The sequence below is a fragment of the Podarcis vaucheri genome, assembly GCF_965113315.1.
Source record: "Podarcis vaucheri genome assembly, chromosome: 6".
In the NCBI taxonomy this organism is placed as follows: Eukaryota; Metazoa; Chordata; class Lepidosauria; order Squamata; family Lacertidae; genus Podarcis; species Podarcis vaucheri.
This window is the reverse complement of record NC_138764.1, coordinates 68,040,530-68,067,218: the sequence shown is the minus strand read 5'-3', so window position 1 is coordinate 68,067,218 and position 26,689 is coordinate 68,040,530. Positions and strand designations below refer to the sequence as shown.

The following is a 26,689-nucleotide window of genomic DNA, read 5'->3' as shown; positions in this document are numbered from 1 at the left end:
TAAACAGCTTGTATGCAAATCTCTTTGTCCCTAGTAAGAGAGCAGTTATAGACTAGTATGAAAAGGTCATGAACAAAGCTAAATTTGATTGATTGCAAATTAAGCCTAACTAAAGCTTAACCCATTCATGCACTTTTTAATTATTTATTGCTCTAAAACATTGGTCTACATATGGGAGGGTTATATGACGTGAATGGCAGGACCTCTTTCAACCTATATGATTTGATTTTTTTCAAGATGTTTAATTTATATTATAAATTGAAATAACTTGCAGTCAGATAAAGACGAGTTTTACCCCCCAACTTTCCTGTCTCAAGACTTTGGGGCAATTAGCCGAGCCACTGGTATTGCACCTGTGGAAATGGGTGTTTAAGTAATCAGTCGTGCCTTGCTTTCTCTATTTATATCACCAAATAGCAAGCAAATATTGATGCTAGCTACTTCTTTTATTTACCATTTCCCAAAAAAGCTATAGTAGTGATGAATGTGCTGCCAATTACACAGCTGCTTAGTTACATAACGTGAGCAACTTGAACACATAAGTCACTGAAAACTTTGGAGAAGAATTATGCTCAGTGCTTTATCATTTTGACTCATAATGAATTACTTACAAACAGGACTAGTGGGAAAGCCTGAATGTTTTTTGTTGTTTTACTGCCATTTCACAATAAAGCAGTTGCCTAAATTAGTAATTAATTTGCCAGTGGGAGTGTCACTTTTGTGCAACCGATGCACAATTCACGTGCCACTTAGTGGGCTTTTAACCTCAGTGCACAGACAATATAATGTACTTCTTAGCAATAAGGTCCCATACGCGGAACAACTTTGTGGTCAGCCTTAGGTGGGAGACATCACACTTTATCTGCTAGCTCGCCCCATATATAGAGAGACAAGAGATCCCTTTCTGAAACCTTTGCTCTCACAAGCAAGCAGGTATACCCCGGCAGAAATAGTTCAGTTTCTTCTGAGTGACAATCATATATTTGTAACACAGAGAGTAGCCCTGTATGCATTGGCTATCCCCCCCCCCAAAAAAAAAAAAAGAAAAAGCAGGAAAAAGGAGTTAGGTAAAATCAGTGTAAATTGTTTTGCTGATTCAGAAGTTTAATTTAAAATCAAGCTGGATTTGAGTTTGTTGGTGTCTCTGGTAACCTTTCATGGATGGTGGCTCATATTATTCATGTATGGTCTGCATTGGTACTGTTGCTGCAGGTTTGTCATGGCCTTTGGCTAGAACAATAAACTTCTATGATTGATTGATTGATTGATTGATTGATGTACTTTGTAGGGCTACACTCTGAGCTTTTGGAAAGTTGAAGCCAGGCTGGAAATAGGAGGCATTGCTCTTTAAACTGATCCCTGAAGACACACTTCCCATTTTACAGGTGCAAGGGAATGGACAGCAGAATGTTGAAAAGGCCTTGAAGCTATTTGCCCACCTGATCAATAACAAGGTCTTTCTGCTGACATTTATCCGTACCCTGGAGATGCAGCGAAGTTTCTCCATGCGTGATCGTGGCAATGTGGCTTCCCTCATCATGACAGGACTTCAGGGAAAGCTAGAATATGCCACTGATGTCCTGAAGCAGTTGCTCTCTGATCTGATTGAGAAGAACCTGGAGAACAAGAATCATCCCAAGCTTCTCCTGCGCAGGTAAAAGTGAAGAGAGAAGGTGGTTTGATAGATGTTGTTACCTTTTTCGGAAAGGCTGTGGTTCAAGAATGCAATAGCCCAGGTGTGCTAATGTGAAGGGCATGGGGGCTGGAAAAGTGAATGCTCCCTAATGTTCCTGAAATCACCAAGTTCACCCACCAGATGTAACCTTTGAACAGTCTTCTTCTTTGGCGATCACTCATAGCCAAGTAAGATTTGTCTTCCATAAACACAGTTTTAACAATGAGTCTGTAAGTGACTATGGAGGCCAATTCTGGATCCACACGTCCTTCCACGGTGGGGACATTGGTTTCCAGGTGGGAGGTGATCACGGTGTGGATTTGCCAAGCGTGCCTTTCTCTTAGCATGTTTCTCCCTTGTGTCCTAAGTTCGAGTGTCTTCAAAGCCATGACACCTTTGGTAAAGGCTGTTCTCCAATTGGTGCGCTTGCAGGCAAGTGTTTCCCAATTGTTGGTGTTTATACAATACCATACAGGGACGCGGGTGGTGCTGTGGGTTAAACCACAGAGCCTAGAACTTGCCGATCAGAAGGTCGGTGGTTCAAAACCCCATGACGGGGTGAGCTACCGTTGCTCGGTCCCTGCTCCTGCCAACCTAGCAGTTTGAAAGCACATCAAAGTGCAAGTAGATAAATAGGTACCGCTCCAGCGGGAAGGTAAACGGCGTTTCCGTGCGCTGCTCTGTTTCGCCAGAAGTGGCTTAGTCATGCTGGCCACATGACCCAGAAGCTGTACGCCGGCTCCCTCGGCCAATAAAGCGAGATGAGCGCCACAACCTCAGAGTCGGTCATTGTATTATACAACACCATGTGCTTAAAGACCTCTTGCAAAAACCTTTGCTGTACCATTCTGGTTTTGCCCTGGAAAATCTGGTGTCTCCATTAGAATGTTTGATATCCCAGCTTCCTGCCATTGTTCCTCTTTCCCAATGACTGCTGAGAAAACTAACATGTTATGTGGATGACTCTATTTGCTTTTGTATCGCCCAAGCACAAGCAAGGAGGGCGGAACCTCTGCCATAAGTGTAAGATTTTAAAGTGGGCAAGTCTGGAGCAAAGTGGCAATAGCTACAAGAGTAACAAAGGATAACAGAACTGGCTAAGAGGAAGCCATGGAGGAGGAGCATCATTCAGTCATAGTTATGGTTGAAAAACTGAAATGTTAGCCTCCTGGCTACAGTTGATGCTATGGGCCAGTTTCCTGCTTAGGGGCACCAGGAAAGCAAGTAACAGAGGGCAAAAAACATGTCAGTTGTATCTGACTATTCTTTCTTCTATTAATGTTATCTGCTGATTTATCTTCTGTAGCACCTCAGTTCCTATGTAATGGCAAGTTTAGTGATGCTGCAGTAGCACAAAACTTGTGCTAGACCAGTGAGTCTTAGAAATTTGCTGTACGTTCAGAGAGACTTCTGTAAAGAGTCTTTGTTCTGAAAAATCTGAGGACAGAGTTTCAGTCAGTAAAGAGCAGGGAATTCTCATTGTAGTAAGACACACCAAGACCCATGTGACTTTCTCATTTTTTTATTAATTACTTTTTCATGTTGCCTTTAATGTCTCAGAAACTGAGCCAGGGATCCTTGCCTAAGCTTTTCACCTGACCTGCACCAGGAGTGCCTGGAGGTCTCAGTGTTGTCAAGGAGCAACTCCACATGGGGTGACCCTAGGTGACAGTAATAAGTAAGAATATGCAGCAGAGGTTTTGACAACTTGACAGTTTAAATGCATTACTCAGCTTCAGCAGCCTGACCCTGACCTACAGGGACATTAGCCATGTTACTCTACATTTTCCAGATGTCAGGTTTTTATTCCCAGGCACACCATTTTTAGCCTACCTGGTATGTTGGTAGAGATTCTCTCACCCCCTCCTCTAAGCTAGCTATTGTGAATAGACAGGAAATCAGATCCACCAATTAAGTCGTGTCCATATATAGTAATTGCCGGGTCTGAGAGGCATCGTTTTCAATATGTCTTCAAGCCACTGGGCAACTGTTCCAAACCGTGCATATCTGTTTTAATCCAAATGACAGAAAAAGGAAATAGTAAGGTCACTGTAGGTGGAGCATAGCACACCAAATAAAGTTGCACAAATTCTGCATAATTCTACCTACCTTTTGTAGCAATATCTTCTATTTTATTCCTGCATGGACACACTTTGACTGACACAGAGAGCATCAGAGCCTGGAGACCAATGCTAGCTTCTCATTTTGACATCACTCTTGGTAGTGATGGCTTTTTCTAAAGTCTGAACATTCCATTCCTCTGCTTATAACCAGTCCCATTTTCCTTGCTATGAAGGCAGTATCTAGGGTACAAACCCTACAAAGTTCATTGGATAGCTGCATACAGTTAGGCCTCATCTATGCTAATGAAAGGAAGGGAAGAAAGGTGCAGAAAGTATGTCAAAGAAAAGCACTGGAGGCAATCATTCTCTTATATCCAGTTTAAGACCTTGCGCAGCCACCCGTGAAATCATACGATAGAGTTAACCTCATGTTACTGGAGACAGGAAAGGGAAATGAATTGGCTGCTCATGGCCCCTGGTAGAGAATAGCATTTTTCTTCATGCCACCAGCCCTGTATAGCACAACTGGGACTTTGTGGTGAACTGGCTGCTGAGTCTTAAAGGGGTTCACTTTGATAGATGGATGAGGATAGAATTCCAGAGTCTACCAGATGGGATCTGTTCTTTCCAAAATTCTGACCTCTTTCCACAGAGGAGGGGTTAAAAATACCACAGAACCATCATTCTCACCACTGTCATGAGGTTACACAGGTCCTTAGGTATCAGACACACTCCCTGCCTTTCCAACCTCCACCTCAATTGCAACCTCCACCTTTCTCCAACCTATTTCATCTTCTATTTGGTCGAGCAAGAGAGTAGCTGTCAAAAGGAGGGAAACAAGATGAAGGGCAAGTATACAGGAAAACATGTTCCCTCAGGAGTTAGGTATGGACAGGAGATTAATCTGAGGGGAGATTCAGGTCAAGGATTCAATACACCTAATTTATCTGAATCTTTGAAGTGACATAGTCCTTATGACAAAGCCACTCGGTGTTATGTTTCTTTGGCCTGTTTCTCACAGAACAGTAGTACATTGGCTAATTTTCGCAGTCAGCAGTAATCTTACAGCCTTCTGTCTGAATGATATTCCACATAACAGCCCCCCAAAATAAGATTTGTTGTGTTCAAATACATTATTAGGGACAGGTTATGCCAGGGAAAGTTAACTCATAGGTTGAAAAGGAGGAAAAGGCATTTACCAAGGCATTTCCCCATGATTTTGTGCAGATGCATGCCCATTTTCTGAATGGCAGCTATTTCACGAGGGCAAGACTTAATGAATGTCATGTTGCATTGCATTTTTACATCAGATATGTATCCTAGCCTCTTTGTGTTTATTTACTCAGTGTTATGACAGAAATAAAAAGAGCACTATGAAGAGTGAGAGCTCAGTTCCTGCCTTTTCTAAAACTTGGCACGGTTCTTTCTTTGCAGAAGGCATTTTGGACTAAAGGTTCCAGTTAAAAGTTTAACAAACTAGAGTTTGGGTAACACAAGAGAGTATTTGCAGCAGAATATATCTAATTCTCTTCTCCCATTCCTATGCAGAGTGAGAAGGCCCTGTGGTTCATATATGTTTGCATTTTAAATGCCATCCAGTGTTCAGCAAAGTGGTAGTTTTGGAACAATGCCAGGGGCAGAATTTCCTTTCTCTTGTGTCTCTGAATTGTCTAACTATATTGCATGTTACCTAACTTCTTGTTTGACTCCTTACTCTGGCCCTGCTCAGACGTTACAGAAATTGAAAAGGCATAAATAACCAGACAGACAGGGGTAATTTTAGCTCATAGACTGCAATACTGGACTGCCTTGGTGCTTGGAATAGGTATGTTACAAAACTGCTCCAACACAATCCTGTTCTTGTTCCTATCTAGGAATAAGAAAGAGGTGTGATCTTCAGAGTCATGAATGGGACTGCCAACAAAAGATATTCTAGCTTTGGTGTAGTGTAACTACTGTAGTAGCAATAGTAGTATGAATTCAGCAACCTGAGAATCTTTGCTTGCATGGAGGGAAACCCTGTTTCTGATAGTGGAGTGGAACATGGTCATAGGAGGAGTAACTCAGCTCAGAAATTGAAGTGCTCTGTCATTCCCCAGCCCCCGATAATTTTTGCAGCTGCAGAAAAGGACAGAAGACTGAATTCTTCTGGCAGAGCTGTTAGTAATGACTTTTCACTGTTCTCTAAAAATATAAGGCTGATGATCTCAGCATTTCCTTGCGTCCTGCCACCGCCACCAGCAGGTTTTCTTCGTAATCCAGTGTGCCACATCAGAGCCAGCCTGGCAGCTTCATAGCTTCATTCCCAGAGAGACAGAGCACGAGGCAAGATCAACAAGCCCACAGAGGCTGTGTGTGGCAAGCTGTCCTACTGCTCTTGTCTTCTCTTGCCTGCCTAAAGTGTACATGACATGTTTTATTTGACTTTTTCCATGCCAAACCCAGAGTCTTCAGTGCATCCAGTTATGAGCTGTGAAGGCGTCTTGGAGCTGAAAAGGGAAAAGAATTAAGTCAGAAGCAGATGTTTCTCCGCCTGAAGAAGGCTTAGAAAGAAATCCCTGACAGCCTTTCTTGTGGCAGAGTCAGATGCTGAGAAAGTCAACCCTCAGATAACACTAATGCTACTCAAAGTAAAACAAGAATTACTAAACTTGGACCGAGCAGTAGTCCACAGCCCAGCACAGGATCCTGTTGAGCAGTATAGAGCTAGCACAGGAAGCTTTTTGCAGCCTGAGAGACACTTTCTTTTCTGGGCAATCTTATAGGGGCCACATGCCAGTGATGGGCAGGGCTTGAGGCAAAAGTGGGTGGAGCAATGAATGTAAATATTACTTTTGTACAGTGAACTAGTTTCTACACATACTCACACACCCCTTTCTAGCCTTCATCCATGTAAAAAAGGCGTGTTCAGCCCCTTAGCCTGAGGTTTCCCATATTACTGGTCGCTCTGTGTCTTAGAGTTTGAATGGGCAGAAATCAAGTACTGTATTGCATGGCTGGTGCAGTTTTATTTTTTTAAGTTACAGAAACATGTCAGGAGTAGTTATCAGAAATCTTCATTACAGACAGCCATAATGTTCTAGGCTTACTTGATAGGTATGGCTCAATTTCTATAAGCAGCTGGGTCCTTTTCAGGTATCCCTATGAAGTGACCCTTCAAAAGCACAGGTGGAGCTATACACTATGATGACACAAATGGTTGTTTTTACTCCCCACTTCAAATACTTTAAAGTATGACCATATTCATACCATGTATTTAAAGCACTGTGATTACACTTTAAGCAGTCATAGCTTCCCCTAAAATAATCCTAGCAACCGTAGTTTGTTAAGGGTGCTGAGAGTTGTTAAGAGACTCCTATTCCTCTCACAGAACTCTCAGTTCCCAGAGTGGTTTAATAATCAATCCCTCTTCATCAGAAACTCTGGGAATTGTAGCTCTGTGTGATGCACTTTTCCCAGCATTAATCATACAGTGTAGTTTGCCCTAGGATGCATGAGAAAGCTCCAATTCATGCAAGACATTGCCTTATGCAAATTAGGACTCTGTACAGGCTTAAACTTCTTGTGAGCTCTCATCAAAATCAGCTGCAGAATAGGTATCAATTTTGATGAAGTTAGATTGAGGAACAGGAGGTCAATCCTGCATGATTTCCAATCAACCCCTCAAGTTTCACACAGAAATTTGTGAAACCCTATTCTCTTTTTGCAATAGTGCTGTTGGTAGAGAATGAGACTCTTAACCTCATGGACTCGAGTCCCACACTGGGCAAAAGATTTCTGCATTGTAGATTCCTACAAGTCTATGATTCTATGAACACAAGTTCAGATTTCTAAAATGTATCTTTAATGGAGATTTGTTACCACACCCTGGACTCTGAAACACCTGACCAGGCAGAAACCCAAATGAAAAAATAGCATTGTTTGCTAAAGGTGAAGGCTGCCATTCTAACCCCTAAAGAGAGTTAAGATTAGGAGTAGCGCTCTGCTAGCTGGCAGGTGGGGAGGTGTCTCCACTGCGAGTGTAAAGCCTGAAATGGGACACTGCAGGGATGAAGCATGGCTAGCAATGCGTAGATCTGTTTCTTGGAGAGTAGCCCAATCAGAGCCACTCTGCCACACTACCCTGGGCATGGCATAGCAAAAAAGGAATAAAAAAAGCCTAGCCACCTTCTGACCTGGACAGTGTGAGCAGTTAGGCTCCAGATGCAGTACACTGCTCCATTCCACTGTGTTGCTCCTGCTGGAGATTTGGTTTGCTCTGCTCATATGAAGATTTTGTGTGTCTTGTACTAGGAATGTTCATGAGGCCCCAAGGAGAATAATTGATCTCTTTGTTGGACTTCAAGCAGATTATTTATTTATACCCTGCCCATGTGGCTGGGTTTCCCCAGCCACTCTGGGCGGCTCCCAATTGAATATTAAAAACACAATACAACATTAAACATTAAAAACTTCCCTAAACAGGGCTGCCTTCAGATGTCTTTTAAAAGTACTGTACAATAGTTGCTTATTTCCTTGACATCTGCTGGGAGGGCGTTCCACAGGGCAGGTGCCACTACCGAGAAGCCCCTTTGCCTTGTTCCCTGTAACTTCACAATGAGGGAACCGCCAGAAGGCCCTCAGCACTGGATCTCAGTGTCCAGGCTGAATGATGGGGTGGAGATGCTCCTTCAGGTATACAGGACCGAGGCCATTTAGGGCTTTAAAGACAGCACCAACACTTTGAATTGTGCTCAGAAACGTACTGGGAGCCAATTCAGGTCTCTCAGGACTGGTGTTATATGGTCCCAGCGGCCACTCCCAGTCACCAGTCTAGCTGCCACATTCTGAATTAACTGCCGTTTCCGAGTCACCTTCAAAGGTAGTCCCACATAGAGCGCATTGCAGTAGTCCAAGCAGGAGATAACTAGAGCATGCACCATTCTGGCGAGAGAGTCTGCGGGCAGGTAGGGTCTCAGCCTGCGTACCAGATGGAGCTGGTAGACAGCTGTCCTGGACACAGAATTGACCTGCACCTCTATGGACAGCTGTGAGTCCAAAATGACTCCCAGGCTGCGCACCTGGTCCTTCAGGGGCACAGTTACCCCATTCAGGACCCACCTGCCCCCCAAAAACAGTACCCCTGTCTTGTCAGGATGCAACTTCAATCTGTTAGCTGCCATCCATCCTCCAACTGCCTCCAGGCATTCACACAGGACCTTCACCGCCTTCACTGGTTCTGATTTAAAAGAGAGGCAGAGCTGGGTATCATCTACATACTGATGAACACCCAGCCCAAACCCCCTGATGATCTCTCCCAGCGGCCTCATATAGATATTAAAAAGCATGGGGGAGAGGACAGAACCCTGAGGCAACCCACAAGTGAGGGCCCAGGGGTCTGAACACTCATCCCCCAACACCACTTTCTGGACACGCCCCATGCAAAAGTGAACATTCCACCTTCTGCTGCTTCACATGCAATCTACAGTTGCAGGCTTTCAAATTTAAGAAAACGGTGTGAATATTAGAGTTCAGGGTTAGATCTAGCATATAAAGAACCTCAGATATTCACGTGCCACCTTTTTCGTTTGCAAAGAATTCTGGTCTTCAGTGGGGAAAAAATCAATGGAGTGTAGTTATGAAAGTTAGAGTAGTTTTCTAAACATAAAGTCCATGCGGAGGGCAGGTGAGACCTGAAAATTGCAACCCCAAGTGATCCCCGAAGGTCTCACTATGCAGAATGCTTTCCAGCTGTGCATTTAAGACAGTCACCTTCTCCTGCACTTCAGCGCACAGTGTGTTGCATTTCACCTCTTCTGTCCCAGAAATGCAATGCCGGGAGTGCTATACCACTCTTCCCCTTGCTCCTGCTCTGTTGTTGACTTTGATAGATGACACGCTGCTGAGGTTGAGAGGAGGAACCATGAGGTCTGATGAAACCGCAGCAGCAGCTTCAGAAGGGTTAATGAGAAGTAGCAGTTATTCATAAGGCAAGGGAAAGATGCAAGGAGGGAACCAGAGGGAACAGCAAAACAACTTAAAAGCCTACTCCACTGTGTGAAGATCAAACATTTCAGACAGAAAGCTACAAATAAAGGCCTGTTCCAGCCCTGTGGATCGGCAGACTCCTTGAGTTTTATTTAGTATGCAAAATATTGTGAGATGGAACATTTTGTTCTAAGTTAATAATGAATGAGCAGCCACAAAGTGGGAGATTATTTTATTTTATTTTATTTTATTTTTGAGATCTGGGATGGAAGCACTTTCTAGCTGGCGTTTGTTTCCCCCCTTTCCCACCCACCCCCTTCCCCCTCTGTCTCTCATTACACTTTCCTTTTCAGGAATCTGGGGAAAGTTGATACTAAATGAAATTGCTATGCTTGTACTCAGAACAAGAATCAGACAGGCAGTTCAGAGTCCCAGACAAACCCAAGAAAAATTAATAAAATACACATTGATTTTTCAGGGAATCTCCTAAACTCTTTGATTGGCTTAGTTTTATTCCCCTTGCCTCTAGACAGCCAAAGGGCTTTGGTTTCTGGCGTCAGGCTTCCTTCCCCCCCCCGCCCCAACTTTTTTTTAAGCTGGCTCATCTCTGGAGTGTGATTTGCTGTCGTTATGTGGTCAATATGAAAAGGATTTTCTTTGAGTCTGGGGATGGTCCCATGCTGCTTTAATCTTTGAGAGCTTATTTAATATTTTTAGAGGCAGATCTATAGCAGTATTTTCAGAGTCTGTGGAGCAAAAAGCATACCTGCTGTGTGGGTCAATGCAGTGCTTCCAGATCAGAAGGTCCTCTTTAGCAGATGAGAGAATAGCAGAGGTCCCTCCAGAACATGGCAAGCAAGCATTAAGGGATTGCTTGTGGGACCTCCAGCACAGACCAGATTTTAGAGATTGCTGAACACAGTAAGATGTGGGTGGCAAAATAATATGCAGAAGATTAGAAACTTACTGTGGGAGCTCAGTGTAATGGGTGAAGAATGTGTATATATATTTTGCTGGAACTCAGGAAATTAGCACAGATTTGGGTGTTCCTTTTTCAGTGATGACATTCAAAATCATTACAGTGGCAACAAAACTATAGTAATGAATTTATTTTTATTTTTTAAACAGCCAGTATCCAAAGATCCTTCTCTATCTAGCCCAGTCAAACTTATGGCCTTTCCCCCCTTTGAACAGCTGACTCGCATGCAGTTTCACAGATTGCTTTATGAGATGCCTTTCAGCTGGAAAAGCAAATTACCATGCATCATGGTCAGGGAGTGGGGCTGTGAGAAAAGCCCCCTTGGGTTCACGCAGTTAATTTCATAGTTATTTAGATCACACCTGATATTTATTGTTTGTTATAGTGACTTTCAGTCTAAGGCTGCAGTCCTCTGAACACTTACTTGTAAGCAAACCCCATTGAACACAGTGGGATTTACTTTTAGTGCTGATTCAACACATACACAGAATCAGGCTGCACACCTGGTCCGATAAAGGTTTCTATAAAGGCGGGCTCTGGATCCAGACATTGTTATGCTTAGAGCAGACTTGTTGAAATCATCTACTGAAGTCACAATTATCTCAAGTCCCTTTGATTGCAGCGGCTCTGTTCTGAGCTAGTCTGAATTCAGTCCAAGGGTGAAACGTGGTTAAGATAAACAATAGGATGAGAAACATCATACCTAACAAGAAGGATAAAGAAAGAATATTAGGAGCAACAGCAATCATAAAGAAGTAACAGAGGAAATATGTTAAGTGCCAAAACAAGTTTAAACTGAATTCTGTACAGAAAAACAAAAACAGTGTAAAGTCACAAGATGAGATGTGGTATGATCAAATTGGAGAAAGCTTAAAACCTCCCCTCCCCCTGGGCCTCTGTTCAAACTCAAAATTGTTGAATAAACAGTTGGGATAAAGATGCAGATTATTTGCTTGTTTGGGACATAATGGTTCGAACTGTTGCGTGTCTAGTCACAGAGCCCCCGTTCTGATGTGCCCAATCAGTAAAGAGGGTTAATAAGTGGACATGACAAGTGTCTGGGATTTGAAATGGCCGCATCTTTATTGATTTCAGATGTAGGAAGCCTTGGCATAGGCATTAAGTGTATATCCCTCTCAGCCCCACCCTGCTGGGAGGACTGAGGCATGAGGGATTCGGGGGTGGATCCATCGCAAAACACAGGTTTACGTGGATGGTTCCCAAATGCTGAGGGGAGCTCTATGGCCCGCTAGCCCACACAACTGACTTTTTGGACAGAGACTTCCCTCCAGACTCCTCTAATGGGGTACGCTGTTAGCGCCGCCGCAGGGAGAAAAAGAGAGGGATGAGTCACCACTTCACCCCCACCCACCCCCGCTATAGGATTCCTTCCAAGACCTAAACCTAAACTGCCAAAGTTGTGCCTAGTGCTGTGGGGAAGGCAAAACCTGCCATGCAGGGAATATTCCTCCCTGGCCCCAAATATGGCAACCGTCAACAGACCACAGCAAAGCCCATCTAGCTGAAAGGGATGAGTTAGCAGAAAGCAGCTACTAATGAAAGGAGGGGGGCAGGGTGGGTGACGCTCCTGGTCAACTGGACTGCCGCATGCAGGGTTGGCCAGGCTAAATAGATGGCGGGTGGATCTGAGGGAAGCCTGCCTCCCTCAGGTCCGCTCACCAGGCCACACACCCTGGACACCACAGATTGCCTCATTTGACTCCAGCTTTTGGCAGGAACCCGAGAGTCTCTGTGGTGGCCAGGGAGGCTGCAAGACAAAGCGGTGCAAGGTGAGAGAACTGCACGAGGTCGCAGCTGCCACTCACCGTGGATAGGGCGGTAAGCAGACATTATCAGGATTGTTACAACTTTCTCTCTGTATGGCTTTTTAGAGCATTTGCCTAATGATCTGGATACATATTTTTTATTTTTTTCAATGGACTGGTATATTTGTTTACTGTTGGCTGCTTGTTTATTCAAGGTGTTTCATAGAAGTTAACTATTATTTTTCTCGTTATCAGAAGCATTTATTTTTTTTTAAAAAGAAGGCATTAGCAAGGTACTTTCCTCTCATCAAATAACAACTATTTGTGATGTGGAAATCTTTTGTCTTCACAGTTCCCTACACATTTTATACATGTATCTGTCTATGGAGTAAAAAACCAAACATACAAAAATAGATGGAGCTGCAAAGCTATAGTTAATATTTTTTCTGAGGTTCTGTGAATTGTTGGCAAAGAGAAACAATAACATATTCCATATCAACACTATTCCTGGAATGAGTGGAATGAGGAGCAGACAGGATACATAAAAACATATTGACCTATAATTTCATATAATATATGACAATATGGTCTTTACATGGGATCTGACACAGAATGTGGACTCTGATTCCTGGTTTTCATTTTTTTCAAAAGCAAGTTTGTAATCATAATTGCTTTAGACGAATTTCTGTTCCTAGTTCTATGCTGTCTTCTGCCACTCTATCCGCAGCATACTTCCTTTCCTAAAATAGTGGGTATTCTATGAAAACCCAATTCTCTCTCTCTCTCTCTCTCTCTCTCTCTCTCTGTGTGTGTGTGTGTGTGTGTGTTTGGATTGAGAGACAGATAGAATTTGAGTACTGCTTATAGGAATAAGTTTCCATACCCCAGAATTTGTTGGCTTGTATAAGTACAGCAGAACCAGATATTATTTAAACTTTGATCCGTACAACATGGGAGATTCCCTAACATTAGTAGACTAGGAAGATTAACCACACTGTCAAGAAAAATATTTGAAGTGACCTTTGTCACATATTTTCCAAGCCCTCCTACCTGAAATCTTATAAACAGAGATGTCAGCAGGAATGCAGCATTCAACACTGCTGAGCAATAGCCCCTCCTTTTTCTATATAAAGAAAAAATCTTTAGAATATCACCTTCACTCATCAAGTAGCAAAGAGTCATGCCTGAAACTATTTGAAAGATGTCTGTACCAGTTGTAAGGTAGGAAAAAGTGTTTACTGGATCTCTGGTGACTAGCTACTCTGCCAAAAACGGATTCTTACTAAAGCACTGTATACTTCATTGTCATTTGAGAAAGATGCACCCTAGCATATAATTTTAGGACAACGTGCAGCTGAATGATGCATAGCAGTGCTGTTCGTTGCTGGTGGGAACGTCAGATGGTTAAACATTGCCACTGATCAGTGTCCTATGGAAGAAAGTCTATAGATGTTCCACTTATAAAGGATATCATCCTGCCTTGGAAAAGATTCATTTGCAGCATGTTTTCAGCTGGCACAGCTGGTAATAAATTAAGTAGCTCGTCTACAGCTGCTCTATGAACACCCTGGCTCAGCACGTAGGGAGAACAGGAACTCTACTCCTTTCATTGATGCGTCTTTCAAAATCTTCCCCATTTCCCAGGAACAGAGGCTGTATCATTTTTAAAGAGGAATCGGCAATCCTGCCGCGCCAGCATTAAAAACTATCATTAAGAACCATTGTATTTAAATTAGAGATAATCTTGGATACAATGTGAGGAGCTAGTGCTGGGTGTGGCCCTTGAGAAAAGCTGCAATTTCCCCTGCCATTGTCACTCTGCTGTCCTTGATTGCCACCAGCCACAAATTCCAGTGATTTACTGAGCTACAGGGTATAATTTGCACCAAGTGTGAGGAGTTGCAGCTCCACCAGGCATCCCCTTCAGAGGGGCTGCTGTGATGGGCTGTCAGCTGGGCTTTGTTACTTTCAGTTCATGAGCAATCTGCATTTACTTCTTGCTGGAAATGTGGGAGGGGCAGAGGAAGGGACAAAAGCTTCAGATTGACTTTCCAATTCCAGTTGATCAAAAATCAAGAGTGGGACCTTCCAGCATTCATAAACGATGGCATTAAAGTCCATTTTTCTTGTTCCTTCAACCCCCCCTCCCCCACTTTCTGCTGGAATGCATTGCAATCACATTTTCAGACACCCTGAAGGCGGGAAACTGACATTTCCTAACAATTACTATTATTATAGGTATTCCATTGGCTCCCACCCTTCCACCAAGGAGCTCCCTGTGGCATTTCAGTTCAGCCTTCCCCAGCCTATTGACCACAAGATGCTTTGGGTTATACAGCAGCTATCAGTTGTGCTGGCTTGGGCCAATAGTTGTCATAGTGTGGAATATCTAGGACGCAACAGGTTGGGGAAGGCTGTTTTAGCCCCACAGCAAGTCTTGTCAGGTAAGCTAGGTTGGGAGAGTATGTCTTACCCAAAGGCCACCCAATGACAGAACTCTGAATTCCACAGGGATTAGGACACACATTCTCTGTATCGTGAGCCCCAAGAACATCATCTGCTGCTTGGACAAATGAATGCATACTTGCTGTTTCTAAGATTAGCCTTGAAAAATGCACCATTTCTGATGCAGTCAGGAGAGGTGTGGTGGCCTTAAAAAGCTCAGCGTACCATTTTCCTACTTCCAAACTTAAAAGGGCTATTCAACTCTTTGGGTGCTGTTGCTCACATAGCAGGTTAGTTGTGACCAAGGCAGTAGCCCTTCTCACAATAAATTGGGGTTCCAACTTGCTTTGTAGTAAGATAAGGCTGCATGTTCCACTGAAAGGAACACTGAAACATTGTAGTTCACAGCTTGATAGATATTAGCACATAGCATATGCAGCAATGAGTATTGCAATAGATCCCTACTGTAGTTCACGTTTAGTTTTGCCCTCAGAGTACATTGTGGAGTTTATGTTTATCTTTGTTTGAACTATTTTTCTTGCAGCAGATGGCTTTCTGTTACTTAGCGTATTGTCTGCTGCTGTGCCTTTTGTCCATTATTTCATCAAAAAGAAAAAATCTAAAAATAAAAAAATACAGACAGATACACAATTATATTGTGTGATGAAATGCCACATTTTTCTATTGCATTGGTGCCCTGGCACTAATCCCCTGGTTCTGCAAAGAAAAAGACTGTAAAGGGAGGAGTCTTTGCAATCATATATTTTTGATTGATTGATTGATTGATTGATTGAATTTATATACTTCCCTATACCCGGAGGTCTCAGGGCTGTTCACATAAAAAGCTACTGTGCTTAATTTAGGAGGGAGGGAGAAGTTAAACTAGTCCTTACTTTTGGGTTGGGGTATTGTTTAGGTGGTTTGGTTGTTGCAGCTGTTATTGATATTAATATTTTGTATCTTAATTTTTTTATCTTTGAATGATTTATGTGGGACTTGTTGGAATTTTTCAGTTATGGTTGTGTGCTTTTTGGTGTATTTTATTTATGACTACTTTTGTTATGTTTGCAATTGTGTAAATCTTTTCATGTTTCAAGCAGCCGTCAGCATGGCTCTAGCCATCTAAAGGCAACATACAAATTAAATTATGATGATCTATTCATTTTTTTATATTTTGATGTGGGCTTAATAAAACTCCTTCTAATCTCTTCCCAGGACTGAGTCAGTGGCTGAGAAGATGTTGACTAATTGGTTTGCTTTCCTTCTCCACAAATTCCTAAAGGTAAAGAGTCAGCTGCTTTTACCCTGAATTCATTTCCTTTGTTATGTTCTTTGCAAGTTCTTGTTTTCTGTGGTCACCTCCAGAGCATCAGTATTTTGCAGTAAGGATGCAAGCTTAAGCCAGAAATGTAGGTTTCCATAATTAAAGTGGATTAAAGTGCTTTGTAACCCTAGCACACAAAAAAACCAGACTTTATGAAGTTAGGAAAGTAATGGGGAAATGCACTAGAAGTGTGGGATGGACAAATAATTAATAGGAAGGTGTAAAATCACCACATAAGCAAACCAGGATGAATTCTCATTGTTGTATCACAAATCAGATCAAAAGCTCAATAAAGACCAGACATTGTCTAATCTGCATGTAAGCTTTGTATTAACTCATCAAGTGGCTGGAGGAAGTTAAACCCAGAGACAGGGAGTAATAGGAGGAAAGTGTAGAGACCACCCAGTCCTGTGTACAAATGTAGCTTTGGTTCTCTAATCTGTGAATGGGTTTTTGCCCTCACTACACTCTGCTATGCATTCTGGGAACTGTTACTATTTGAAAAGGCCATAATTCTGCAAAATAATTCTCAGCACTTTCCCTAGACTCACATGGGGGAAGTCAGGATGATTTAGGATTGTAGTACAGGTGTGTTCTATACTGGTTCCCTTAGCACATGACTTTCTAGATTACATTACAAATCTGAAATGTCACACATGTGTACTCAGCAGAGGGAAATCAAGGCACAGATACAACAGATTAAAAGAGAAAAGAGTAGGAAGATGAAATATTCTACTGGTCTCAAGCCAATGCAGTTCAGTTCCCCATTCTCCTATACTGTATCTAATGCATTATCAAGAGCTGGATATTCATATTTTATTTTAGACATTGAATACAGTTTATGGCTACAGATCTTGGCGCCTGTTTGATCTTGTGGTGTTTTATAATGCAGTCCAATAGACAGTTATTCCCCATTTTATACATTTGATGATTGTGATCAGGGCTTTTTCCCCAGCCAAAGCTCACTGGAGCTCAGTTCTGGCACCTCTCAGATGGGCGCCATTGCCATTCTAAGAGAACAAGGGAGAAGTTCTTGGTGAGCTCCAGCACCTCTTTTACCAGAAAAATAGCACTGGTCGTAATTATTGTTTACACAGCACCATCTATATACTTGATGATTTCTAGAGTCCTATAGGTAAAATTAACGAGGTACCTGCTCTTCAGGAGCTTGCAATCAAAAATAAAGTGGGGTGGGGGGAGGCAATAATACAAAGGGTTGAATATGGGCAAATGCAGTTGCACATCTCGTGGATGGATTTGAAGAGTGGTGTCATGGAATTGTAGAATTATAGAGTTGGAAGGGACCAGGAGGGTCATCTAGTCCAACCCCCTGTGATGCAGGAATATTTTGCCCAACGTGGGGCTTGAACCAACGACCTTGAGATTAAGAGTCTCATGCTTTACTGACTGAGCTTTCCTGAGCTTCTGCATCATGTGGGTTGAGACAGAATAATAATTTTGGTAGCAGAGTTTTGGAGCAATGTGAGAAAACCTAGATATAAAAGGTGGAAGCCAAAGATGAGAATGTTGCAGTAGTCAAGGCTGGAGTTTACCACAGAATGAATCAGAGTTTTAGCCAAGGGATCAGAGAGGAGTGGGTGAATTTTTGTAATAATATAGAAAGAAAAGTGTCTTTGTAGTTGATCGAATGTAACAAGGGAGATATTATGTGACTTCTTTTACTTGACTTTCTGGTTTATTTAGATACTTTAGTTGTGAATGTTTCATATTTAATTCTTTATTTTATTGCTTTACTATTAATGCTGACCAAATTGAAAGCACACATGTTTTGAACACTATTTAGTGAGGTACATCCCCAGTAAATTGAGCAGTATTATGAACTTGCCTCTAGGGCAGAGAATTGGATCTAGCCGGAGTCTTGGCTGCAAATGCGGCCAACCCTCCATGGGTCATTTTGGCAGGTGGGCAGGATCACCCCATTGTCAGTCACTTGACATCATATAACACCTATAATGAAACTGACCAGTATACATGTTAGGTGTAAAAGCCAATGTTTGTGTTACTAAATGGTGCATAAAACAAGGACACATCCTTTCTGGTTACATATTTTTGCAACGCATCCTGTAATCTTTAGAAACCAAAACCATGCAAACTCAAATCAGCCAACATTGCTTGTGAAGCTCAATGAATTTAAAAAATCAGGAGGGTTGTGTAGCTGCTTTTAAATTATACTTGTTTGCCATGGTTTCTCTGCCTTTGACAAGTTCTATCTTTATCAGTGTGCAAGTTCTCTTGTGTTCTGTGTCAAACAGGAATGTGCTGGAGAGCCACTCTTCATGTTGTACTGTGCCATCAAGCAACAGATGGAGAAAGGCCCAATTGATGCCATTACGGGGGAGGCACGTTATTCCCTGAGTGAGGACAAGCTGATCCGGCAGCAGATTGAGTACAAAACTCTAGTGAGTGGGTGCCTTCTCTGAACAATTTTTGGTTGCACCAGCCATCAGCCATTATGGGGAACATAATCCCCAGGGCTGGACATAGATTGAATGGGGAAGTTAGGTGGCAATTTTTTCCTGTCCCAGATGCTTTATATAATAGTAGAATGTTTTCATGGTGATTCTTATTGTGGAAACTCTGGGTGGGTCCATATCCAAGCAGAGAAGCTTCCTGAGAAAAGATGTGAAGCCCAGGCACCTTAGTGAATAGTAGTACAAACCTAATACTTTTACTTTTAAGCCAGCCCATTGTTTTTAATGGTAGGGAAAATGCTTAAAGATTCCACATAGGGTGGAAATAGGCAGTTAGCCATCTCAGCTAGTTCCAACCCTCATTTTCAGAATTGTGGCTGATGTTCCATGATACAGGTGAGTTTTTTAAAAGAGGCCCCGTGGAATATGTGTACTCTGTATCCACGGGGCCTCTTTTAAAGGACTCATCCTGTAGTATAGTATAATATAGTATAGTATATGTACAGTTCAATTACAAATGGGGAAGGAATATTGGAGGGGGGAATCACATCCCAGTGTGGACTCACCTGTACAAAACTCTTGGACCAATGTATACATTGTCCCTGGGAAGGACATTGGACAAATGTATTGGGGGGGCATAGTGAATACCATGGGTTCAAAGTGACAATCACATTTTTCCTCAGACAATATCCCTAGGCAGGGCATCATATCCCAACACCAATATTGCCAGGAGGCATTTGCCACCTTGTTTGCTGCCTGTGTGGAGCCAGTCACACTTCCTATCAGTTCCAGGTGGCTAGGTCCTGTTGGAGAAAAGAGGGAAAAGATTGTAAAGCCCCTAGACCAGGCATGTCCAAAGTCCGTTTCGGGGGCCTAATATGGCCCACCAGTCGATTTAATCCGGGCCCCATGTCCTGGGGTAAAATCCTTTAAAAAGCTCAGCAACTTCAGTCGGCCCTCATGCATGTTCACTTCATCAAAACTGGCCCTCTTTGAAAAACGTTTGGGCACCCCTGCTCTATACCACCTCATTAGTTCCTGTTTTTAACTACATTGGTGTAGATTTGTGTTTAAAAAAACCCAAAAAAACCTGCACATTAAACTGCAAAAACAGGACAGAGTTAATCTGTTAGTGTCTAAAAATAAAATACGCTTAAACCGGACAAAAAGCAAGCCATCCATCCGTAATCTGAAGGGATGAACTAGGCTTTCCAAAGCATTATGTACATCACCCGTGGGCATCATCCATGCACAAATTTTATCCACCTTCCCAAGGGACAGAGAGAGCTACAGTAATTGTATGTACGCAATTGTCTAATTATGTAGACTACATCTCTGCATACTTACAGATCTAGGTCTCCACATGCTTTCTATGAAATGGAAAATCGTGGGTTTTTTTATCAGTTTAGCTTCCCTGTCTAAATAGGACTTAATTGTGAACAGGCATTTTTATACCTCCAACTTAGGTTGAGAATTCCTGTAATAGGCAGATGATTTCTTCTTAGCTTTTCTGAGTTCATCTTAATATTCCCATTCTTTTCTCTTCTCTAGATCTTGAACTGTGTGAATCCAGACAATGAGAACAGTCCTGAGATTCCTGTGAAAGTGTTGAACTGTGACACCATCACTCAGGTCAAAGAGAAGATTCTGGATGCAGTGTATAAAAATGTCCCATACTCACAAAGGCCACGAGCTGTTGACATGGACTTGGGTAGGAACATACTTGGTTTGGGAAAGAGCTACTTATGGAAATGGGGTGGGAACAGCAGTTACACGGGAATCAATAGAAGAATAATTTAACCATTCTTCCTTTCTTGGAGGTTCAGCATTTCAGAGAACCATCCTACCAATGAGATGACTGTGCCTCTGTCCTTGATTGTCTAACATTGTCTTCCTTCTCCTGCAGAGTGGCGGCAAGGCCGAATAGCACGTGTGGTCCTTCAGGATGAAGATATCACCACCAAGATTGAGGGTGACTGGAAGCGGCTAAACACCTTGATTCATTATCAGGTAAGCAAGTAAAGCCTAGAATTCAGCCCACAGAAATCAGCTGAGCGGAAGACAAAGCAAAAAAAAACAAACACCCCACCACAGAAATTTAATTCCTCTGTATCTCCTCTAACAAGACAGGCAGAGAGAGTCACATTCTTATGATAAATCAGAACGGCTCAATGTGTTCACGTATTAAAAGGGAAAACAGCCCTGACACACATCTCACAGGAACAAGCAGAGCTGAAAATTGACTAAATTAAAAATGCCAGCCGTGTTCACAAGACAGACAGCATATGCAGAGGAGCTGAGCTCCCAGCGCTAAGGATACCGAGGCCAGTGTAGTAGCTGCCCTGTCAGAAGCGGAGGGCTGGAATGTGACAGAGGAGTGTGGGGGTGAAATCTGCCACGGGCTGCAGATCATGCAGCTGGGTAGAGCGATAGTCAGAACAAATGTCCCGAGATATCAGGCTGCATGGGCAATTGGTTTTCCACCAATTCACACATACAAAGCTCTGCTACAGCTCAATTTAGGGAGACTGGCCCATTTCATATGTCACTGTCTCCATACTGTGAAGATCTGGGCTCAGTTCCCTCCTCTGCCACAGAGCCAATCTGTGACTTTTGAGCAAATAATTGAGGAAATAATTTGTCATGCCATGCAAATTCAGTGTTGATGAAACTTGCAAAGGCTGCATAAGCCAGAAACTGGTTAATTATGTTGCACTGCAGATCACCAAGTATGAATACTCAACCAAGCCCATCCGCTTATCTGAGTCTGGAGTGATACACAAGAAATGTGTGTATTGGAATGGAACTGTATTAGCCCTAGGTGGTGGAACAGCATTCCTAAGGGCAGATGTGCTGTCCTAGTAATCCTATCTGCTTTGTCATTTGTTTCAATTGACACTTCCATTCCTTTACAATGAAACCTCCTACTTAGTAACTTTTCTAATTATTAATCAAAAAGGGTGGGAGATTGACTCTTGCTCAGACAGATGTTTGGCATTTAAAGTAAGAAGGTCATGTGATTTTTATCAGGTCTACAATTTTCAGATCATTTCAAAGGATATTGTTAATCCCTCGTGGCCATGAATTCTATGAATTGTTTGATTTTTCTGTGTGCAGTACAGTCGTACCTTGTTTTGCGGCCGGGATCTGTTCTGGAGCCCCGGCCACTAGCCAAAAAGGACGCAGGGCAAAGCGCCGTGTCTGCATGCACGTGCGGAGCAGTTTGCGCTTCTGCACATGCGCAATTTAATGCTTCTGCGCATGTGCGAGCTGCAAACCCAGAAGCAACCCATTCCGGTACTTCCGGGTTTGCCATGGATGTTCACCGGAATGGACGCTAGACTAGGCGGATGTTCGCGGAGGTATTACTGCATATCCTAAAACAGAACAGATTTCCTCAGCACTTGCTCCTTCAGAAGTCCTTTTCAGTTTGCCTTAAATTTAGTCCATTACGCAGCCATGTAGTGGCTTTCCTTTGCAGTAAGACTGGTGGTGGGTACAGTAATCTGCTCCTGTCCTTGTCACAAATGCCATCATCTCCATTGGCTTCTCAGGAGGGAGGGGTACTCAGGACAAGTCAGCTCTTATCCTGTGGTTATGTCCACATGCCCATAAGCATAGAAATATAAGAGAGAAAAAGTAAAACTGTGTTGTTCTTCCCAATGAAAACATAATACTTCTTGAAACTGAATATCAGAAATGCTGTTTGACTGCATGTATATCCTCAACATAAAGCCCCTCCACATGTTAGATGTATGAAGGGTCTCCTGTAATTACCAGGGAGTGAAGCTGTATCACTTGCTTGTTCTGCCTAGCTCCACCCATCCACCCACGATTTCATAGATTCATAGAAGTGTACAGTTGGAAGGGACCACAAGGGAATCCTTTTGCCCAGTGTGGGGCTTGAGCCCATGACCTTGAGATTAAGAGTATCATGCTCTACCGACTGAGCTGTTGTCTACACTGATTTGACTGGACATCTGCAGGAGGAAAACCTATACATGCAGACCTCCTTTTGTATAGATTTCCTCAGAAGTAGAGCCCTAACCGCACAAGGTTCACATTGAAGCCTATGCACACTGTTGTCTATGCACATAAACATTCCCTGTTGCAGATGTCCATGCTCAGTACGTTGACTTTGGAGACAGAGAGAGAAAGCTATGTGATTTGGGGGGTAGGGTCAGCTCCATAATAATCACACAAACACCCCTTAAATTGCAAAGCATTTCCATTTTAGTCACAAATGTACACCCCTGAACTGCCACGTTGCTTTTCCTTTTACTAGTTCTCAATATTATTAGATTGTATCCCTCATAATGCTCTGTACTGCACTAGCCTCTTAGAAACAAGACAAGTGGACACACAGCAGGCACGTGGATTTTTTCCCCAGAAATTAGGTTCCCAACACCCTTCTTTTACTGTAAATATTATCATTCATTTGTGTATATCAGTTAAGTTATGTGCTTGCAAATGCTACACTGGTTAATTGAAAAGGCATGACAAGTGTACAGTGGTACCTCGGGTTACACTTCAGGTTACATACGCTTCAGGTTACAGACTCCACTAACCCAGAAATATTACCTCGGGTTAAGAACTTTGCTTTAGGATGAGAACAGAAATCGTGCTCCGGCAGTGCGGCAGCAGCAGGAGGCCCTGCTAAGGTGGTGCTTCAGGTTAAGAACAGTTTCAGGTTAAGAACGGACCTCCAGAACGAATTAAGTACTTAACCCGAGGTACCACTGTATACCACTTTACTATATTTAGCAAACTTAAAAAATAGTTTTTCTAAATCTGTATGTCCAGGAAGCTAAATGCATGTTGAATCCTTTGCATGATATGGGTCTGCGTGGATTTCAATATGAGCCAAGTGAATAAATTACTGTCTCTTTGTGATGGTCAAAAAGCACCCAGGTGAATCCTGTGCAGTCTTAAGCATGTTTATTCAGAGGTAACCCCAACTTTGTTAAATTAAACATTCCTTTGTAAGTGTAGTTTGCATTGCAACCTAAGTTGCCTATTTTAGGAATGGTAAAATATTCTTGCCTGCTGTTTGAGCAGGAGGGTTTGTGTCTACTACAGGGATTTTGGGGACCACATATACTGTTGGTGTCACATGCATAAACCATTTATTTATCTTCAGTCAGCAAATAAACGAGCCAGTCTCCTAGATGCAGCTTCTGGCAACCTCTGCAACCCTTGCAATTCACTGCTTGATAACCCCATTTCCCCAAAGGAGTCAGCCTTGTAATGTGTGCAAATGACATTGTCCAGACAAGGATTGCATGGCAGAGGAATTCAATGAATTTTCAATTGCAGGTGCTGATTAGGGTGAAATAGAGAGTGCACTAGACTGAGAGCAGATTTAACCCTTGCTGAGATAGGGTTACCTCACCACCAGTGAGCCAGTGGTTAGGAATATTTGACAGGTGAGGGAAGGATTGGAAGAAGGGGCTGACTGATCATGTTGCAGCTGCTTTACATTTTCCTGTGGGAAAGGAAAGGAGCTTGCTAACAGGTGGCTGTCCTCTGGCTTTATGCCGTTTCCGATTAGGTTTTTTTAAAAATATCCAGATGTTTATGGAGTGAAAATTCTCTGAAGGGTCCTGATAAAGTTCTGTTTCTGAGGCCAAACCAATATCTGGATAAAAGATATACAACCCCATGTACTGTCCTTATTAGTTACTGTATTTTTATAGACCACCAATGGCATAAGTTCTTGGGCAGCTTATAAGAAATAAGAGTCACACTGATTAATAAAAATGAAAGAGCAAAACAAATAAATAGCATCATAAAAACTTTAACCCACAGAGAAAGAAATAAGACCAATTATATATCAGTCTCTGAGCCCAAATTTTAAAATCACGAATTATTTTAAAGACTTGGGCAATTAAAGAAATTACATCTGTTGCTAAAAAGACCATAAAGAAATTGTCAAGCAAGCCACTCTAAGGAGGCTATTCTACAGTCAGGTTGCCACCACCAAGAATGTCCTGTCCATAGTAGCCGCTCATCTTGCGTCATTTGAGCAGGACCTTTGAAGAGGATCTTAAATTCTCAGTAGATATACACAGATGGAAAAGCTAATCTTTTAAGTGACTTGGCCCCAATCTATTTAGATATAAAGGACAACACTCTGAACTGGTCCAGAAACAAACCAAGAGTCACTACACCTGATAAGGCACTGACATAATATGATAAAAGATATCTTGTGAACATATTATACATATTGTGGCTCTGTTTTAAACTGAACACACACATCTGTGCACACAGTTCCTCCTACTGTGCTAATTATTAGCTCCTCCAGCCTTCCAAGAGGAAAAATGGACTTAAAATGAAAAACCTGCTTCCCTCCCTACCCCCAACTGAGATTCAAGAGTAGTAGAGAGTTGGAGCAGCTGTACTATCAGTGGTCTATCATAGAGATTCATACCATATATGTAAATCGGAAGATCTCAGGATTCCAGAATGGAAAAGCAACTAAAGAAGAGAGGTTGCTCCATAGAAGGAGAAAGCACTAGGTGAAAGGGGGGAGGATGCAGAGTTGGGAAGGATGGAGGGGGAAGTAGTAAGGAATTCTGGGCAACGATGAAAAGTGAAGCTTCAGTAGTTAGACAAACCAGAGTTTTGCTTGGGAAGAAAATATTATCTGATTGAGGGGAATGCAGTAGGCCTATGCACCCATTACAATCCTTCTGTTTCCCTCCAACCCTACAGTATTTGGATGAAAGATTGCTGATTAACCTATTTCAGCCTGTCTGTTTCTCTTGAACCTTCAGCTCAGAATAAATATTGCTTCTTGAAGCCTTTCAAAGGATTCCCCTTGCGCACTGTAACCCCTTCTCTATATGCTGTACAAAGAAGAAAACACTTTTAAAACATTTCACTTTAGAAATCTAGCCTCCTTCAATTGCTTTCATTGTTATTGTTATAGGCTTGAAGGAGGCCCTATCTGCTCACAAAACCAAGCTTTAAAGCCAGCAGCACTTAACTGGCCCAGGACTGCCACGGTTCTCAGTAAAATAAAGAGCAGATGGGGGGGGGACTCTCTCTGTAGATCTTGAGAAGTGGGCAGGTCCATATGACATAGCATCAGTCGTACTATGTCCAGTCCTTATAAGGTAGCTGTCATAAAAACTTTCCAGTTGGTGCCGAGCTACAGTCATGTATCACTCACCATAGAGGTGCTTGCAGGGGGACAACCACGGGGATAAAACAATGGCAATTATTGTCACAAAAATGTTATTTCCTTGCAAAAACATTTAGGGAGGCTGGCAAGAGAGAAGACGTTTGGCTCCCCTAAAACAATTGCAGAGTGCATGTTTTTCTGCAACAAACTAGTAACTTAGAAAGGCCTTTAAACAGGGTGGTGCCCCTTGTTCCAGTTATAATACAGATTGTTAACCCAGACCAGTATCCTTGACTGCAGTGCAGTATGTGAGGAATTAATATACCTCATAGGCTACTGTGGGATTACCAAGAAATTCACCCTGGACAGTAATGCATCTGTAATGCCCTGTGCTTCTGTTTTGTCACGTTCCATTTTGGCTGGAGAAGGAAGAATCCATTGTAAATTTTGGCTGGAGCAGAAGGGCACGGCAACTCCTGTGACAGTGCAGGTGCATCATCATGAGCCAACAGCATGATGGCAATTGTGGCAAATTGCACAGAAAATCCTCTTGCCTATTTGTGTTACTGTGGAAGTGTGGTCAAAGAGTTCTTGCCAATGGTACAGGGTCTCTATACACACACACACACACACACACACACGCACGCACGCACAGGAGTGTATTCCCACATGTAATTTGTGAAAATAAAAACATGAGAAGCAATTGTATCCATGACATTATATAAGTCAGATGCAGGTGTGCTGGGCTACTTCCAGGATTCTTCATATAGACAAACCCTTCCTTGTTTGAAGCTTTTTCATACTGTTGGAAGGAGTTATGTCAGCAGCATTTTTCAAGGTGCAGAGTGCTTTACATCTCTTTCCTGTTTTATCCTCATGGCTGCTCTGCAGAGCAGGTAAAGCTGAGAGATC

General features: G+C 42.5%; 1 protein-coding gene across 2 annotated transcripts in view; it reads left to right on the top strand.

Moving 5' to 3' along the window:
* PLXNA2 (plexin A2) overlaps positions 1–26,689 on the top strand; it is a 400,751-nt gene that overhangs the window by 348,600 nt on the left and 25,462 nt on the right. For both annotated transcript variants that reach the window (XM_082228275.1, XM_082228274.1), the window contains exons 22-26: positions 1,386–1,654; positions 16,111–16,177; positions 18,493–18,639; positions 20,203–20,362; positions 20,558–20,661. In XM_082228275.1, the coding sequence (XP_082084401.1) occupies positions 1,386–1,654; positions 16,111–16,177; positions 18,493–18,639; positions 20,203–20,362; positions 20,558–20,661 (747 nt within the window). The remainder of the gene's footprint in view (positions 1–1,385; positions 1,655–16,110; positions 16,178–18,492; positions 18,640–20,202; positions 20,363–20,557; positions 20,662–26,689) is intronic.